The following is a 19,411-nucleotide window of genomic DNA, read 5'->3' as shown; positions in this document are numbered from 1 at the left end:
CGATAAAATCTCACCCTAAGTCCCAACCACAGAGAGCTGCTAATTTTTATTAAAATGTGCTATTTATTATACATATATTATACTTTTATTATAGCTCTTGTAATCTCTACATTTATAGCGAAAGCCGAAAACAAAAGTCGTGAGACATTATTTGATCCGAAGATAATTTAACTTAATACCTACCTACCTATGCTAAACTTCAATTTATCATTATTACCTACTGCGCTTAAAAATATTAATTAGCCCTATCTGCTTTACATGAAAATCGTGTATGACAAATTACGTTACCTAAGCAATAAAAAAAGATAAGCCGGGGGACTGTAAGTATAATAAGGCACGCAACAATTATGCAATTAAAATACCGTATCATCGTAAGTTCACGGCGCTTAAAGTTTGTTTACATTAGGTCAAACGTCAGTTGTAATATCACGTAAGATCAACGATACGGCGCCTTGGATTCCCCCCATTTTAGAGAGTAAACAGAGATGAGGGAGGGAGGCAATAGTACGACGCACGACACGAGGCGGATTGGTTGTGTCACGGACGAGTATCCGAACGCTATGTTTACGCGGGAAAAAGTTTTGACATATTGAAATATAAAAAGACGCAATTCTATTCGGGATTGCTCACAAATATTGTTGTTTTGATGGAGTTTGTGTAAAAATGTAAATAAACAATTGTGTGAAGTGTTACTTGGTGGCAGTATGGTGGATTTCGGTGGGAATGATTGTGATAACATCATAAATGGAAAGAGTCAATTTGTCTATCTGGTGTTTGTGCATTTATTACTCATCGGTCTAAATGGGACTAACGGTAATTATAATTTTGTGATTATTTAATGTACCTACGTAAATAAAAAAAAACAGTTTATATATATTTTCACTTTATTGTGAAAATTGTTTTGAAAAAAAAAAATCATTGCTGCCTCTATTTTACCGTGAATACGTTTCTTAAAAGTATGTTTTAAAATATGTATATAATATACTAGCGGTCCGCCCCGGCTTCGCCCGTGGTACATATTAACGTTTTCTCTACATAAGAACCATCCTCGTACTTCAAGGAATATAATAAAAAAAGAATTATCGAAATCGGTTCAGCCGTTCTCGAGTTATGGAATTACAACGAAAAGTGGCATTGATTTTTATATATTAGAAAACAACAAACAAAAACAAACTGATATTTCGTGTTTTAGAAGGTAATTTAATAGCTAATGTAAAGCGGATATTCATGATTAGTTTCATCAGATTATATATTACTAGCGGCTTCGCCCGTGGTACATATATACGTTTTCTCTACATAAGAACCATCCTCGTACTTCAAGGAATATAATAAAAAAAGAATTATCGAAATAGGTCCACCCGTCGTTCACGCGTGATGCCGTGACCAAGGAAAACGGGTTTCATTTTATATATACAACTAGCGGTCCGCCCCGGCTTCGCCCGTGGTACATATTAACGTTTTCTCTACATAAGAACCATCCTCGTACTTCAAGGAATATAATAAAAAAAGAATTATCGAAATCGGTTCAGCCGTTCTCGAGTTATGGAATTACAACGAAAAGTGGCATTGATTTATTATTTTTTTATTATTTATTATTTATTATTTATTATTTATTATTTATTATTTATTATTTATTTATTTATTTATTTATTTATTATTTATTATTTATTTTATTTTTTATTTTATTTTATAGTTCAAATTATTGGTCATTAATGTTATATTATAATTTACTAGCGGTCCGCCCCGGCTTCGCCCGTGGTACATATTAACGTTTTCTCTACATAAGAACCATCCTCGTACTTCAAGGAATATAATAAAAAAAGAATTATCGAAATCGGTTCAGCCGTTCTCGAGTTATGGAATTACAACGAAAAGTGGCATTGATTTTTATATATTAGATTATCATGATGAGGAAGACATGTCTTTATTTTTAGGCGTATGAATCAGAATTATTATAGTTTTGTTATAATTTATGTTATCAAAGAAATTGAAAAGCGACTTACCTATTTGTTTCACGATTTCCATATTATCTATAGATAGTTTTTACTTGATTATTATTTATTAGTAAGTAGGTAGGTAGGTAGGTACGTATAATATTTTATCTGAGTCCTGAACTCCTGAGGTCAATAGACCTCGGGTAAAATAGGTATTAGGTATCTGTTTCTTGTTTTTTTGGTTTTTGAGATGTAGGTAGTTTTTATCACAAGACTAGCATTAAAAAATCAGTTCAGGCTAACAAATGGATTTTTATACAAATGTAGACATAAATATTTTAATAATCGTCATACGTAGGTAGGTAGGTATTTGGTGCTTAATTTATTAATGAAATAAAAAAAATAACGACAATTTTACATAATAATAAAAATATAAGCAAGTAGGTACTATCGTAAAAATATGGTACATAATATATACCTACCTATCTACAGGTACCCTATCAATATGTGCTTCTACTTTTATCTAAAACCGAAAAATAAAATCCTCTAATAATAATAATAAACATCTACGATACCATTCTTCATGTAGGTTAAATACCTAACTTTATAGTTTACTAGCTGCTCCGCGCGGTTTCACCCCCGTGGCTCCACTCCTGTTGGTCGTAGCGTGATGGTCTATACCTATAGCCTATAGCCTTCCTCGATAAATGAGCTATCTAACACCGAAAGAATTTTTCGAATCGGACCAGTAGTTCCCGAGATTAGCGCGTTCAAACAAACAAACAAACTCTTCAGCTTTATAATATTAGTATACCTAGATAATGTACCTAAGTCAAAGAACTTACCAACTCGAGAACAGCATGTAGATATTTTGTCCATTCGTCGTATAACAATGTCCCCACTATAAGTTCAAGTGGAGGGCCTTGCAAGCCGTCAACAAGTCAGTCTGCATTTCTACATTAGATAAGAAACCAGCACACTGCCAGTCTGTCTTGGCTCTGAACGATAACACGGAAATGCGACAACAATTTACATATTATATACTTACCTAGTTATATAAATAAACATAATATTTATTATTTAATGCTAATTTCCTCTTGCTAAATTCGTAATTTATTCAGACACTTTCACTTTATAGGTAGGTTGAGCGCTCTGCGGCTTGAAATCCCACGTGTTATACATAAACCAACATAGGATAGTAGACACTTGTAACTAGGTATAATAAATTATTTAGTGACTGTCACTTTTAACATTGCTCTTTTTGATCAAACTATAATCTTATTCGAAAGAGTAAGTTCGGAATTTACCTTTTTAAAGTGAAACTTTTATTACATCGTCTCAAAGTTTTTGGTCTGTGTAGTGTGTAGCGCATGTCGCGTGACGCAATTATCGTACAAATACTATAATTTTTAGTTAAATGTCTATAGTGTGGAAAAAAAAGTTTCACTTTTACCGTGGTTCCATAAAACCACACAACATTTTTTTCCAAATAAAATATTACCTACGAAACTAACTAATAATATCTACCTAATTAGTCTTACTTTATTTTTTTTTATTGTACAAATTTATTATTTATTTATTTATTGTTTTTATGTTTGGATATAAAAAACCTTTACTTTAATTACGTAATCAGTAGTACAAAGCAAACACTAATAGTTACATATTATATAGATCATTATATTTTATTAGGATTGTTATTTATGAGTAAGTACTAATTTCGTATACCTAGTTATAATATATTGCTAAATTCATGTCTACTTTCCATGTTGTTCCTTTCCATTTGTTGCACAAAAGAACAAAATATTTATTTTGTCTAATAACAATAACTCTATCTATTGCTTTTGAAATATCGCAAGAATCTTCTTTAGAAAGCTTTCATAGGTACCTAATATATTCAGTTCATAAGTTGGAGATAGGTGCTTAATATGTATTATTATTTATTATTATTAAGTTGAAAAATATTATTAAGTAGTTCTATAGCAACATACAAATTAGATAAAGATATTATAATTATTATAAATTCCTAAAACAAATGCAGACTAATATACCTACCAAGGTACATTTATGTAACGGAATTTCGGCCTTGCCTCTATTTACTTATTATATCAATGGGTTTAAATCTGATTACATAACCACGTAACCGTGACCATTCTGTTGTACCTAGTTTGTAAGGTATCGCTATACTGTATACTTTTTGTAAAAAAGTTAAACATGTTAGGTTTTTACTTTTTATACCTTTATCCTTACCTTTTAACTCGAAATAAACATGCTTTTATTTTATTACTCGGTTTGAAATAAACTAAAAGTTTAGTTCAAAGAATTAACAACAAGAATACGCCAAATACGTTTAAAATAGGTTTAAAATTATTTCAATAATTCAATAGAAATATCTGAAAATACATTTCCTTGACTTAAAAATGAGGGGAGATAAATTAGAACGAAAAAAATATAAAATTTTCAATTTAATTGTTTGTTGGACGTATTATTATTTAACTACCTAGCTATTGAAACAAATTTATTTTTTGTTGAATCTTAAGTGGATATGAACCGTTTTTGGTTGGTTATTTAACCTTAGAAAACGGTAGTGACTGGCGCCACTAATACAGTTGCGCCAATCGAAAACAATCGAGATAATATTTCCGCAGGTAGAGCGCCTAGAGCCTACGTTGAGATAGTTATAGGTTATGAAAAAATGCCTAATTTATAAATTAATTATTGAAAAGATTTCTTGGAGATAAGATTTCTTTTTGAAAAAACAAATATGAATTTAATAATATAATGTTTTACACCCTTATCGTAATATTATAATATCTTGTGAACTATGTAGATCTTACATCATCAGATCAACAGAATCAAAATGAAGCAAGCCATGTTAACTTACGCCATAAACTTACATGGTATAACGACCTGTATGTCCATATCATAAAAATCATTAAACAAGGAGCTCGCTTCGTTATGGGTGGTACTGTTCATTGAATAATTAAAAGTAGCTTGAGGCCAATTAACAAAATGTATTCGGGTAAAAGCGTTGTACAGACGAAACAATGGAACGTTTTTTTCTTTTACTCGGTTTAATTAGTGTTTGGCGAGTAATATAAAGATAATTTTTGTACGTACCCACTGTGAGGTACTTGTTTGAATATAATCCGGTTTTATGAGAACGTTACTTGTTAGGATTTTAGTCGTCGGAATGTCTACTACTCAATTCACTCGATATTAAATTGGGTCTTGATATTGGTAGGTCTGATATGTAGAGCATTAAAAAATATGAATGGAATGATTTGCTTAAGAAACAGTTAAAAAATTGACAACTAAGATTTTGTAAAAAAACAGTAAATGCTCTACATCGTTTGATTATAGTTAAAAACACAATTGTTATCAATTAATATGTATTTACATAGGTTTGATCGTTACTATCCTTTCACTTCCAGAATATTCCTTTCCATCATCATCATCATCATCATCTTTCCATTACATATTGATTTTAAACTTCAAATAAAAATCTACCCGTTAATTCTATTTAGTATCTAGAAAAACTTGTTTTACAAATAAATAAAAAAGCTATCACCCATTAATCAACACAACTATTGGGCAAACAAAATTAATTATTTATATCGAACATTGCCCAGAGTCTGGACAAAACGTACAAAATACAACGAATATTGTCACATGTCAAGATAATACATATTGTAGGGTTATCGTGACAGTGACAAGTATTAATAAAGGACAACTACCGCGCTTGACCGCCCGGGATATAAATAAAGGAATTGTTTATCGTTTTTTTTTATGTATTCATATAAAATCTTTTGGGACTTTAACATTTATCTTGAGGGAGTAAAACAAAGTGAAGGCGGGTTAATTTTCACCTTTAAGATTTTGTAGTGTTTTGAATGTCATTATAAGTACTAAAATATCCGTCTTTTATTTGAAATATATTCTCTATGGTCAAAAGTGCAAAATCATCTCAAATCATAATTATGACATTGCAATTTGATGGGTGGTGACCAAGGTGGTGACCTAATTACTTTTGAATGATTTTTAATTTTAAACGAAGTAAAAAAAAAAAAACTTAATGGACCTTAATTCTTTAGTTAATTTATTAAAAACTCAATAAAAACAAATTATTATAAATTTAAAATTATTATTAATGAATTGTATAAATAGAGTAGGGTCTATTTAGGGTCGATTTTTCAATGCTTGGATATAACTTATTCGTCGAATAATGTATAAAACTACTTTAAAAACGTATTCTAATTGCCCGTATTTGATAGTTTACGTGTTACATAAATTTTAATATTATTGTGTAATACTTTATTGGACGGATAAGTTTTATCCAAGCATTGAAAAAACGGCCCTTAGACGAATATATCTGTGTCAGGCAACTATAAGTTATGCTGTAGTTATAATGAAAATGTTTAAAATAACTTTTATTCTTCCCTTGTTCGAATTGTATCTGATTGATTTTTAAATGTTCACGAATATTTGTTTAAAAAGATAAAAACTATTATTAAATATTATACGACATCCCATTAGTTTTATAACAAAAGTTATATTTCATAATTCAATGATTATTATATCTAGGCCAACCGCTCCAACTATTACAAAACTCTGACATTGTAGCTCAAAACCGGGCGCCGCGTATCAAAGAGCACCCTTCGAACACTGTGTCTGGTCGGAGCGAGCCGGCGACACTAAGATGTGTGGTCGAGGGGAGACCGAAGCCGACTGTACAGTGGTACAAGGATGGGTCCCCCTTGCCCAGGGTGGAAGATGGACACAGGGTACTTTTGGAGGACGGCTTGTTGTTTCTTAGGTGAGTTATGTGTCTTTTTACTGGACTTTTAAAATGTTGCTTGAAAAGTGACTGTCCCAAGGAGAAGATACTGTACCAATTCTAAAATATATACCTTCCAATTTATTATAATAAGTTTAATCGTAGTTTTATATTGAAACTAGTTTTAACCCTGAATAGTTTACCTTAAAATTTGAATGTTAAAAGTTAAGTCTAGGGGAAATAGTGAAGGCATAACACTATAAATTAAAATGAAGCTTCAGTAAGAGGTATTTTACTTACTTGGCTTACATTTATTTATTACCTAATAATGAACGTGCAAAATGTAACATTAATATTTTTACTAGGGTAAATCGTGGAAAGAAAGAGAGTGACGAAGGGGTTTATTGGTGTGTAGCACGAAATATTGCGGGGGAAGCTGTTAGTCAAAATGCAACTTTAAACGTAGCGGGTAAGATATATTTTGGCTATAGTCCATTTTCCTATTATCTTCCAGCTCATCTAGCTATTATCTTATATTTCAAATTTGGCTTGCAAATTTTTAGTGAAATTGTAGAACATTTTTAAAAGAAAGCATGACTTAATATTCTTGTTTTTTTTAGTTTTACGTGATGAATTCAGAGCTGAACCTAGAGACGTTCAGGTGGCAGCTGGAGATCCCGCGTTGTTAGAGTGTATACCTCCCAGGGGTGTTCCAGATGCTTCTGTGCATTGGTTGAAGGATGGTCAGCCGTATGATGTTGAAGTTAATGGCAGGTGAGAACGGAGCGTGTTTTATTATGGAATTCAATAAAATAGACAAATTCATAATCATTCATCTAGACGAGCGGTTATGTCGTCATGTGTATGTTTTTTTGTTTTGTCATTGAGTTAGAAACTATGACTGTATATTATATCTTTAAAATCGTATAAAAACGTATGTATGATATTGTATGGGTAGTATTTGTTTTATTTTCGTATTTGTAGTAAATAAGAAAGATGATTCTACATAAACTATAAGCTCCATCTATGTTACATCTATAAAATATGTTTCTTTATCATTACAAGGCAAACATGAGACAAGTATTATTAAAATGTTTTATCTTTTAGGGTGACAATCACAGAAACTGGTAGCCTAAAAATATTGGAAACATTACCAAACGATAGTGGTCTATTCCGATGTGTTGCATCCAACATAGCTGGAGAGAGGCAATCTCGGGCTGCCGCGCTTATTGTACTAAGGCGACCACATTTTGTCACTAAACCCGCCAATATTACCGCATTGGTTGGCCAAAATGTGGAATTTAACTGTCAGGTAAACATGCGAAACCACGAGCTTAATTGTTTTATCAAATATTGATTGCGGCTGTTTTCAATTTGTCCCATATCACGATATTATTAATCGAAAATTTCAAAAGATGTTTTGTAAACTTATTTCCATAAATCACTATTGGTTCCTGATATATTTTCGTATTATATTCTAAGCTTTGACTTCGAATTGCTATTAAAATCTATCCATATCCTTCCTCAAAATTTAAAACAACAAATTGCTATCCATCATTCATTAATCCCACTATAAATGGGAGTCATTAACCGTGTTTTATTGCAGAGTTACGACGCGAGCGTAAAAATAACATGGTATAAGGAAGACGGTGTTCTCCCGTCGCACGCGTCCATAATCCGAGGACTGTTAAGGTTGGAACAGGTGTCTGCGTCCGATGCGGGCGTCTATTCCTGTAGAGCTGATAGCCATACGGGCACTAGTGTCGCGAGTGCTACTTTGACTGTTTATTGTGAGTGGATATGTTTCATTAGCATCTTCCGAATGTCATTTTGTGGTGCTTTGGATGTGGGATGAAATTTGTTCTATGTGTTGGTGCTCCAAATCATGTCTTGACAGGAGTCAATGATGATTATTGTGTGAATCTATAAAATAATTGTGTCGGTAAAAGTAACATTACTCAAATATTATAAACATAAACAGTCCAAATAAAATATTCAAAAGTATCGTAATTCCGGAACTTGGCACGGATTAGGCTTTTTCAAGTCACGTAGGACACTTTTTATCTCGCCTAAAATATATTAGAAAAATCTGGCGCGTAATAAATCAATATTAGTTGAATAGTAAAATTTATGTCAGAGTTATTTTAATACGGCCATCTGTTTCAGCGTTACCACACTTCACACAGATACCGTCTAATTTGACCGCTTGGGAAGGAGACGTTGTATCAATACCTTGTGAAGCAAAAGGTTTACCTACACCTACTACTTTCTGGATTTTAGAAGGTGTTGAGGATAGCCTTTTATTCCCAGAATGTACAAAGAGCAATTCCAGCCTATTGTATCTCGACGGGGTAAAAGTAGAACACGGCGGAAGAGTAATATGTGTAGCCGTTAATGCGGCTGGAAGCGTGATGCAAGAAGCTTATCTTAATGTTCTAAGAAAAGGCGATCTATTAGAGCATTCCTCGGATGACTTCGACGTAAATTACGAACACCAGATCCGTATGACGGAGTATGAGTTCGCTCAAGCGAGAAAATATTTGCAACAGAACGTTTTAGTATTAAAGAGGGTGGAAACTTTGTCGTCAACTTCGCTCAAAGTTGTTTGGGATGTGAGTGTTTATGTTTATGTCTCGTGTTTATGTTTCGTGCGATAAAAAGACGCGGAGTTTACATGTCACGTCTTGTTTTAGGTTTTAACTGATTACAACGAGTATTTGGAAGGGGTGAAGATCTGGTACAATGGTACTTCGTTGAATTGGCGTAATAGTACTGAAGATGGATCCATTTTAAATGTGTCTCAAGTGGACACATGTTCTAATGGATCTCTCGTGCATGTTGATAACAGTGGCTCGTCTAGTTACATACTGTCTGGGTTGCGGGCGTATGTGCAATATGATGTTTTCCTAATGCCCTTCTACAAGATGTTGTTGGGAAAACCTTCGAACTCGATGCTTGGTTCAACGGATGAAGATGGTAAGTGATGTTGATTAATGCTTATATACTGTGCGATTCTTTTTTATTAATTTATCTAAAACATTTCATTAACGTTTTCGGTTATAGGTACACGAGTTTTTTTAAAGAGAGATAAAGGCGCTTAGTCTTAAATGTAAGAGAAATTATCTTTATTTAGAATTTAATTCAAAAGGTACTTTAATACGTCGTTGTGAACTTGTATTTATTTTATAACGAAACAAAAAATATCACGTAAGAAAATTTTTGTCTCAAGTCTGATAGTTTTTACTCAAAAGTTGGTTTAGAGATAGCATATGCATAAACTCCCACTATTTTTTAATTATCACAGGGGCGAGTACAGGCCCACTATTTTTTAATTATCACAGGGGCGAGTACAGGTACCTATCTGTACTATCATTGACAAATGATCTTTTTAATGGGTTTTCGTTAATAGCCGTAAATAATTGTAGTACCATCGCACCCTCCTCAAAGCGTGACGGGCGGAGTGATAAACGCGACCTCGGCGTGGATCCGCTGGGAGCCGCCGCCAGCTGACACGTGGAACGGGGAGCTGACGGGATATTTGGTGGGTTTCTGGGGTGATTTGTTGAAAAAAAAAAATTTTTTTTTGAAAATATTTTTGATCCTTTTTATGTAAATGTTAAATGACTATATTCTGTAGAGTGCTGATTTGTTTATTATTACATATATTTGACTGTTTTTTTTCCATAAGGAAAAAAAAAGAAATTGAAATGTGCATGCTATAGTAATGAAATTTTTTTTTTGGTTCATGTTAATAATCTTTAAGTTGTGTATTTACTAATTAAATTATTTTAGTTTAAAAACTCGTATCGTATCTTTAATTATTATAGTATTAAAGCCTTAGCTGCCTTATGCATTCCAAATTACTGGCAATTGTAATGTTCCCTAAAGTTAATTTTTCTCACATAAAACTTTAAGTTCCTTATGTAAGACTATACCCAATATATTATGTAATCAATACCCCGTATCCACAGTCTATTTTCCCGATGGTCATAAAATCGTCGCCGTGAACTTGTGTTTAAGTTAGATGACCCATATCTGTCGATAGAACTTATTTATGAGTTTAGTTTCCAGACCCGATTTTTATCTTTTCTTATCTCCGGGTTTTAAGGGAATATAAAAAATATACAACGTTCTGGATAGTCGCTGGTGTCCTTGATTATGTGAACATTGTAAACTCAATAATAAACTAGCTAAATAAAAGATAAAGTTGGTAATAAAAAGGAATTATCTCATGATGATTAGAATTTTTCGAAAGCACCTATATAAAATTAAGTATCATTTCCAATAGCTTCTAATAATATGCATTGCAAGGGAATCCTTATAATGTAAGCAGTAAGGATTACGCAGTGAACATGGCAATATGCGTCCAAGGCGGACAAGAGACCATGCCTTGGGAAATATAGCATCATTATTGTTTGCAAATCGATATGCTTTACCAATTACCGTTGTTTTCTGTATATCAGGACTTAGTTTGTAAATACTTAACACTTTAGTGTTATTTTTGTGGGGGAAATTTAAGATAAAAAATATATGTTATTTTCACAAAAAAACTTAAATATGATCTGCATAAATAATCTGAATTACCTACTGCATCCAAAAGGTTTTGATCTATTTCATATCTATTAAGTAATATTTCTGTTTCATTAAGTTTTTTTAGCATCCTTATACAACATCCAGTATAATTCTAGATCGAAATCCGCGTGGGCACGGGCACTGTGGGCCGTGTAGTGGGCCAAATGTCCCTCGGGGCTCGAACCAGAGCGGCTGCAGCTAGTTCGCTACGCCCGGGCGGCCGGTACAGTGCTCGAGCGGCCGCTGTGAACAGGCGCGGGCACGGGCCGTTCAGTGCACCGGCGCTGATACACATGCTGCCTATGCAGTCGCAGCGGCATTATGTGCAGTGAGTAGTCTACTAGCTGGTCAACGCGGCATCTGCGTTCTATAGGACTCCAGGGCTAAATTTCTCCTGGGGCGTGTAATCGAGCGGCCGCAGGTATTTCGCTACGTCATAAGCGTTGCTTATTATTGGCTGACCAACACTTGATCGTCTGCTGTCTAAAGGGTTAATGGAACTAAATATGTCTGTTGGTTCGCGTACTCGAGCGGGCGCAACTAGCTTTGCGTCCGGGCGGCCGATAGGCACTAGAGCGGCCGAATGAAAAAGCGCCGGCGTAAAAGGATTATTTTTTTATTTATTGTTTGTGATATTTGATAGGAAATATAATTGAGTTAAAATTTGAAGCAGTATAACTGTATAATGTTTAAGCTGTCTACATCATAATTTTCTGTACAAAGTCAGTGAACCTTCATACAAGGTTATTTTGAACAATTCTTTCACACTTCTCGATCTATAGTTCAAACGTAACATCAATTACATTGAACCACATCGACATCGATATCGACATAACGTTGATCGCGTTAAACTGATTCTAAAGTTATAATTGATTATAGGACGGAACCACCTCACGACTCCACGATCCCGCACATTTTACAAGAAACCTGGTTATTGGCGCTCGGCCTCACATTATTCTCGGTGATTGTAATCGGCGTTGTCAGCATTTATTACATCAGGCGACGGAACGGTGTTCAAAGGAAGAAGGCTACGGGTACGTAACTATAGCAGATGTACGAGTTTAAACTTTTTTCATATAATTTCAACATAAAAATAATTTATATAGCTAAAACCTAATAGATTTCTTGGGAGAATTGAAGTTAACATAATATGAATTTAATCGCACACATGTTTTTGAACTCGTTTGAATAAAAATCCAAACGGATAAAACTAAGCGACATCACAATTCACAAGTAATTAAATTCAAATAGATTTGCATTTAACTTATTCATCTACCCTCGCTTTAGAAAAAATATTTTTTCCAACTAATGTAGACAATTAATATCTCTAGGTCAAGCGATAGTCCCAGCACAGTGCTTACTAAACAAGGACACAATCTGGTTGCGAGATCGGCCCTTGTTCGCCGCACCTGATAATCATATGGACACCTGCCAGACGCTGCTGAGTAGTAAGTTATATCCCATCATCGCTTATTATCCCATCATCATCATCATCATCAGCCCATATACGTTCCCACTGCTGGGACACAGGCCTCCTATGAGGGTACAGGCCATAATCCACCACGCTGGCCAAGTGCGGGTTGGCGGATAACACGTGTCGTCGAACTTTTTAATTCTTCGACATGTTGGTTTCCTCACGATGTTTTCCTTCACCGTTCGAGCAGTGGTGATGTTACAACATGCGCAGATAAATTGAAAAATCAATTTATTTCCTGCGCGCTCGCCTGGTCTCGAACCCCGGACTTATCGATTAGAAGTCCGAGGTTTCACCACTGAGCCACCACTGCTCTATTCATCTGCTTAATATCCCATCATCCCATAACTCTTATAATCCCACTACCCATCTATTCCATTAATAAAGTTTTCCTATTTATGCTCTAAGTGATATTGAGTAAAATATAATCGAGTTTCCAAACCCACTTATCCCATATCTTATATTTCATCAAATATCCTCATCCATATCATACATCACTTTAATCAATTCCCAATATATAATCCCTCTACTTAGAGCAAAAATGTATTTATCAGGTCTCCCCGATGCATATACCAAATACATAAAAACTGGCATACAAAAACAAAACTCAAAAGGGCCTCATAAAAGTTCGTTTAAACCTTGTTTCAATTGTTACGAAATTACTCTTACACCAATTAATCCGACTAATTAATCTTATCACATTATTAATGTTCCGAATTGCTCAATTTATAAGTCGTATAAACCATAAAACACTTAGTTATTTTATCTCGAGTAATTGTAACGATAAAGTTTATGAATAAACATGAGGCAAATGATCTCATTTGTCCGAGCCGATTGAAAACATTCATCAAAGCACGTATTTTTAAATGAATTTATATGAAAAATGCTCAAGATATTTTTAATATTTGAACTCTGCATGCCAATGTAATGTAGTTATTGATATTTGTTATTAATTCATTTTTATTAATTCTGTTGAATATGTATGGTAAAGATAGATTGTATAGCATCCAATGGTATTTTTAAAACATTGATAACATAATAGTTATGTCACACCGCATCAAAATATGTATTTATTTAAAGGCAGTCCTTAGATAGTCTACTCGTATGAAGTACGTACATTAATATGAATAAAAAATATGTATATCTCATTCAATATGCTTTAAAAATATAATTTACCATACTAACAAAATATAATTGTGCACTTATATTATGGTTACCTAGAACTATATTACATAATATTCAAATTATAATTCCTAAAATGTGAAGAGTCTATAATTACCCAAACGCACTATAGTTACTTATTATGTTAGAAATAACAGCTCGAAACATAAATATTTTCGTGAAATAATTATATGGGCAGACATACTATTATTATTGCCACACCAAATAACCATTACTCCCAAATTAAACGCTCATTGTTATAGAAAACTAAACTTGTTTTTAAAATACGACAAAGTAATCGTAATTGTCTAATCTTTCCGCGACGAGCTATTTTAATAGAAAAAAAAAAAAAACAAATCAGGAACCGAGTACCTACAAAAAATTGCATTCAATATGACTTACAGCTAGACTAAAACCTAGAGCGTCTCAAAAGTTACAACTCAAAATGTAACATTTGAGTTGTAACTTTTACAGCTCAAAATGTAACATTTGAGTTGTAACTTTTGTTGTTACAATTCTGACAATATAATATTATAACACACAAATTATGTACCCATTGAATTGTTAACCTTATTTTTGAAATCGGTGAAAAAAAAATCGTTAAAAAATACAAAAATCGAACAAAATTTCAAAGTAAGGTCGTCCACAGCGGGCCAATCAGCGATCAACATAGAGCCCGAGTACTGTCTCCCGCAGAACTCAATACAAGGTCTAGACGCGAGTATGGAGAGACTCAAGAGACCCGAACCGTATGCTTCTAGTGCTATATACACAGAGCTTAATTTTAAGGTAAGATTTAGGTTAGTTTATAACTATTTACTAAATTGTTCTATGTATGATTTTTTGTGTTTTGTAAGGAATTTGACTAGATGGTGCAATTAGACTATCATTCGTATTGGTAATCAATAGTCATAGATGAGAGAGTATGTTCATTTATAATTTACATAATTTTGCTAGTTTTTGAAATTTAATCTTTCACTTTGATCTAGCATAATTATAATCAAAGAATGTAGTTCATTATACAAATCTTTCTTGCTGCTGTCAATCTATATATAATATGATTAAGCGTTTAGCGCCTACTTTTAACTAAAAACGACACGCTCAAACTTGCGTTATCTAGTACATCTAAGGTCTGTGTTGATAACCATGAGAACTCTCTTGTTGATATTAGATAAGCTCTCGCTCGAGCTTAGATTTGATATTCACACAGTATTGTGTAATTCGTTTATACGATGTTATATTTGCAAGTTGATTCATAACTTCTGATTACAGTTTATTTATGTCGCTTTTAGATAAATGTTTCGGTATTTTAGAAATATTTTGTCAGTTTATTCGTTGCATAATAGATTTTTATTCATTAATGACACGTTAGCAATTCTTGGTTATTCTAGTAAATTAGATTGTTATGTTCTTACATCTTTTGAAATATTTCTTTTGCACAATGAATAAATCAAATTGGCAACAAAACAAGACTCTTCTAACCATTTAAGGATAACAATGCGTTTTAATATTTCATTTAAAACGACAGTATTAGGTATATTCATTTTTAGCTCATGACACCGTAGCTTACATTTCTATATTAAACAGGATAGGAATGTTTGCAAATGACCAATACTTTCAAGTTTAATGTTCTTACTTTTACAACGTTTCACTGATCGGTTAAATTCAGATATTTTCAGTAACATTTTTATTTATTAATAGATACGTAGGTTAAATTTATTCTAATTGTTAAAGTTTTTATTCTTAGGTTATGTTATATGTCTTTAATGCAATTCTTTTGTGGGCTTATTTCACAACTTTTTTATAAAGTAGCCTGGAGCTTTCTTTTTTTTCTGAATTAATTTTGCAATACAAAAACTCCAAACTGAACATACCTAGGCTAATACAATTTCTCCCAAAACAGGACACCAACGAACCAACAGACGCACACTACCCAGAACGCCGCTCCAACAGCATAGTCCGTTCTTGCAACGGCAGCGTGCAATATTCCAACGAATGTTCCACCTGCCACAGCTCGTCTAGTCGATCGACTAATCGCGACTACAAAGAGCTTAAACACGAAGACGACGACTCTAGTCGTAGTCGACAGAACGATCTAGAATACGATTACCCACAGTGGCATTGGCTGGGAAGGGAGAATAGCTTCAAAATTCCGATACAGCGCGGGAACAGAACGGAACAGGGCTGTCAAATAAATCTGTGTGATATACTGCCGCCGCCACCGTATGAGGTGCGTGTGATGTCTTTGTTTGATTTTTGCGATTTTTTTTGCTTTGTACGGGTTGTTTGTTTGGGTTGTGATTGATGTTCAATTTTTTTTTATAAGAGTCATAATGCAATGTTAGGACCACCTTTTTTTGGGATTAATATGACATATTCAGTTGCTTTGGGACTTGAAAAATAGTTCGGAAAAAAATTGACAATACAGAAAAAAAATTGAGATTTGCAGTTTATTTCAATTAAAACTTTATTATAATAAAATATTGTCTCAATATTAATATATTATTTTTTTACAGAGTCCCGAGAGCAAAAATCAACTGAAGTAAGGTATAATGAAGCTTAGAAATTAGTCAAAATATGAGCAATAATCAATATATCATTTTGAAACTCATGTAGATAATAAAACTTTTGACAGTTTATACGTATTTGTGTATTAGAAAGTGTATAGAACTGCTGTATCCAATTTAATAGGATTCTTGTATATTTAACCGACTTACGTTGTTTTAGTTATTTTCTACTTACGTTAACCGTTTCTGTTTTTATATCAAATAATTTAACTGGTGGTTTTACAATATCCGAAAAACAATATAAAATAAATTAATGTTCAAAAGGATTTTTAATAATAATTTGAACATTAACGCATTTTGTTTTGGGGTCATTACAAATATAGAGTAATGTGGAAAATTGAGATTTTAAATTAACAGGGTTTTTATATATTAAGAATCATCATAAATAATAAAATCGAATTAAGAAACGATACTTTTAATAGCATTGATAGAATAATAAATAACCAACTACATATAATGTAATTACCCCAGAGCATCTTGTAAACAAACATACTTAAAGAGATATTGAAGGAATTTCCTATACAGCAATAATAAAAAACATATTATTAAAACTTTTACTTAAGACTCGGATATTGTAAAACGTACCAAAAATCCATTAACTATATTATATAATAATATAAAGTTAACCTTAGAAATAGACTCCTAAATAAAAAGTCCCTTATACCATCAACACATCTGCTCCAAAAACCAGAAAAAACATAACAATATAATTCAAGCCTTGAGCTCTTTGAAAAGTATGATTGTTGCCTACAAAAAGCTTTTATTGCCAAAAGGTGCAAAAACTTAATTTTTTGCCAGAATTTCGCAGAGAGAATATAAAAAGAAATGATCAATTTTATATAACTTTTTATACTTTCAATTATTCGAGTCAAAGTATTATTCTTTTTTCCCAATTACAATTTGAAAAGAATTCCATTCCGCTTAGAACTAAAAAGATCATATTAATGTTATAAATGATTTCAATTAATAGTCAATGCAAAATAGCTTACAAATAGGTTCTCGATTTTTCTATACAGTAATCAATTGATATTTTATCATATAGTTACATTATATCCAACATAGATAAATATCGTAATTAGCGAACAATATAACCATAGAAGCTTGTAGATAACTTATTCCTAATTCTAGTCATCGTGTATAGACTAGTTACATTACGGATATTTAGACGTGGATAGTAACTGGCGCTAGTTGCTCACGTTTTTAGGTGACCTTATTTTCACTTGACATCTATAACGAACGACCTAAAAGGAAGACGAGCAAAAATACGAATATTCTTCCATATCTGCGATGCGTCGAAGAATTAATGTTCAAAAATATAGGCGGAATTTTTCATGTTTCACTTGAGTATTTTCGTCTCTAAATAGAGAAAAAATATTCAAGTGACTTTTGTAGCATACTAAAGATACCTATGAATGTATTTATTTTTTGGTGATCAATATGCAACATTGATAAAACCTACATACCTACGCTACATCACAAAGTTAAAAAACTTAATCTATTATAGTAATTATTTGATTGTTAACAATATCAAGTTTACAATTTTACATCATTTGTAAAGAACTGTATTAACAGGTAAAAATCAATGCAAAAATGACTAACAACAGCAATTAGCGCCAGCTACTAATAGAATAATTATAACTAGCCATACATTAAGCAAATTTTCAGGTTGTCTAAATAGTAGTTAATCACTGCCATTTATAATTAGACTTAGTATTTTAGTTGTATAACATTTTTGACTGTGATATTTATGTATATTAAATTACGTGTACTCGTTGTAAGCTTAGATATTAAGTAGGAGTAGATAACAATGTATTTCATGTAACGTTTCTAATGACTTCTGTTTGCGACCCCAAATATTTTCTGAGCCAGTTGTTTTGTTTAAAAATTGGAAATATACATAGCTTTTTAAAATAATCGTTTTATTTATAACCTAATCCCCTCCTTGATAAAAGTGGGAGAGCATCTTCATTATTCCTTGTAAGAAGAACTGAATCGATCGCATTAAATTCTCAATTATATAAATGTAAATGATGCTTGGTGTAACAGCTAGTACAAGTTCGTAATAAAATGTGCTCCGAAAGATCGGATAGATAAATTTAGTAATTGTGCTACTGAATTCAACTTTTTGTGGTTTTGAATTAAAATGTTAGATTCTAAAATTAAGAATGTTTACCTATGAAGTATGTAATTTAACTTTTTCACTTTATTTGCCATTGTTTGTCATTATTATTAATATAGCTAAGAATAATTAATATAATTAGTAAGTGCAATGTTCGATCATGTTCGATCCCATCCCTAAAAAACGGCATTTCTTATGAACAACTCAAAAATATGTCGTGACATCAGCGGCCCCATTGCATGTGTTTAGAACAGCTGTTCAATCTAGGCCATAATCTTCAGTTTCAGTTAAAAATAGAGCTTTAACTAATGTAAGTATTAGTATAATTTAACATATTGAATGCAATTTTTAAAGAGAATAGGTATCTACATTAAAAATAATTTTTATATGTCATAATATTGATATGTCTATATTATTGCGCCCATGCCCCAATAACTCGCGTATTCGCGTTTTTCTAGTTATGAAAATTGATTTATAAAGCCTACTTGAATATTTATAATATCGAGGTTTAGTTTTGCATGATTCAGTTAGTTACACGAGTAATATGTAGGTAAGTATTTATTTTTTGTTACAGCGCAAAGCCTTGAATCAGTAGCGATTGTTGTATATAAGACTGTATTGAGGTTAACAAGTAATTCTATTAGAACCGACAATGTTATTAAAAAATAACATGTAAAAAACGACAATTGTGTGTAAAATTGACTGGTTCTTGTAATAACTAATGTTTATTTATCCGTCGATATTCAATTATCGAATGAATTATTCAATGTTATATTAATTATCCTGTCAAGGTAAATAGAATGAAAATCT

General features: G+C 32.4%; 1 protein-coding gene across 1 annotated transcript; it reads left to right on the top strand.

Annotated features, from left to right (window-relative positions):
• Positions 1-519: 519 nt before the first annotated feature.
• LOC123694778 (roundabout homolog 1-like) lies at positions 520-18,390 on the top strand. Its single transcript, XM_045640341.1, has 15 exons — positions 520-813; positions 6,555-6,747; positions 7,074-7,177; positions 7,329-7,482; positions 7,816-8,020; positions 8,315-8,498; positions 8,875-9,320; positions 9,402-9,684; positions 10,134-10,249; positions 11,397-11,608; positions 12,160-12,314; positions 12,612-12,728; positions 14,565-14,704; positions 15,819-16,145; positions 16,432-18,390. Exons 1-15 carry the CDS (start codon positions 705-707, stop codon positions 16,459-16,461), a joined length of 2,775 nt encoding a protein of 924 aa, XP_045496297.1. The 5' UTR covers positions 520-704; the 3' UTR covers positions 16,462-18,390.
• Positions 18,391-19,411: the final 1,021 nt, after the last annotated feature.

The sequence above is a fragment of the Colias croceus genome, chromosome 10 (genome assembly GCF_905220415.1).
Source record: "Colias croceus chromosome 10, ilColCroc2.1".
In the NCBI taxonomy this organism is placed as follows: Eukaryota; Metazoa; Arthropoda; class Insecta; order Lepidoptera; family Pieridae; genus Colias; species Colias croceus.
The sequence above is the reverse complement of the archived record's forward strand: the minus strand, read 5'-3'. Positions and strand labels throughout refer to the sequence as shown.

What these genes read in the sequence shown, in the direction of transcription:
- LOC123694778 (XM_045640341.1), top strand. Translation starts at nt 705, where the DNA reads ATGGTGGATTTCGGTGGGAATGATTGTGATAACATCATAAATGGAAAG. An exon ending in GACGGCTTGTTGTTTCTTAG is followed by an intron (nt 6,748 to 7,073) that starts GTGAGTTATGTG and finishes TATTTTTACTAG; the next exon opens with GGTAAATCGTGGAAAGAAAG. An exon ending in ACACAGAGCTTAATTTTAAG is followed by an intron (nt 14,705 to 15,818) that starts GTAAGATTTAGG and finishes CTCCCAAAACAG; the next exon opens with GACACCAACGAACCAACAGA.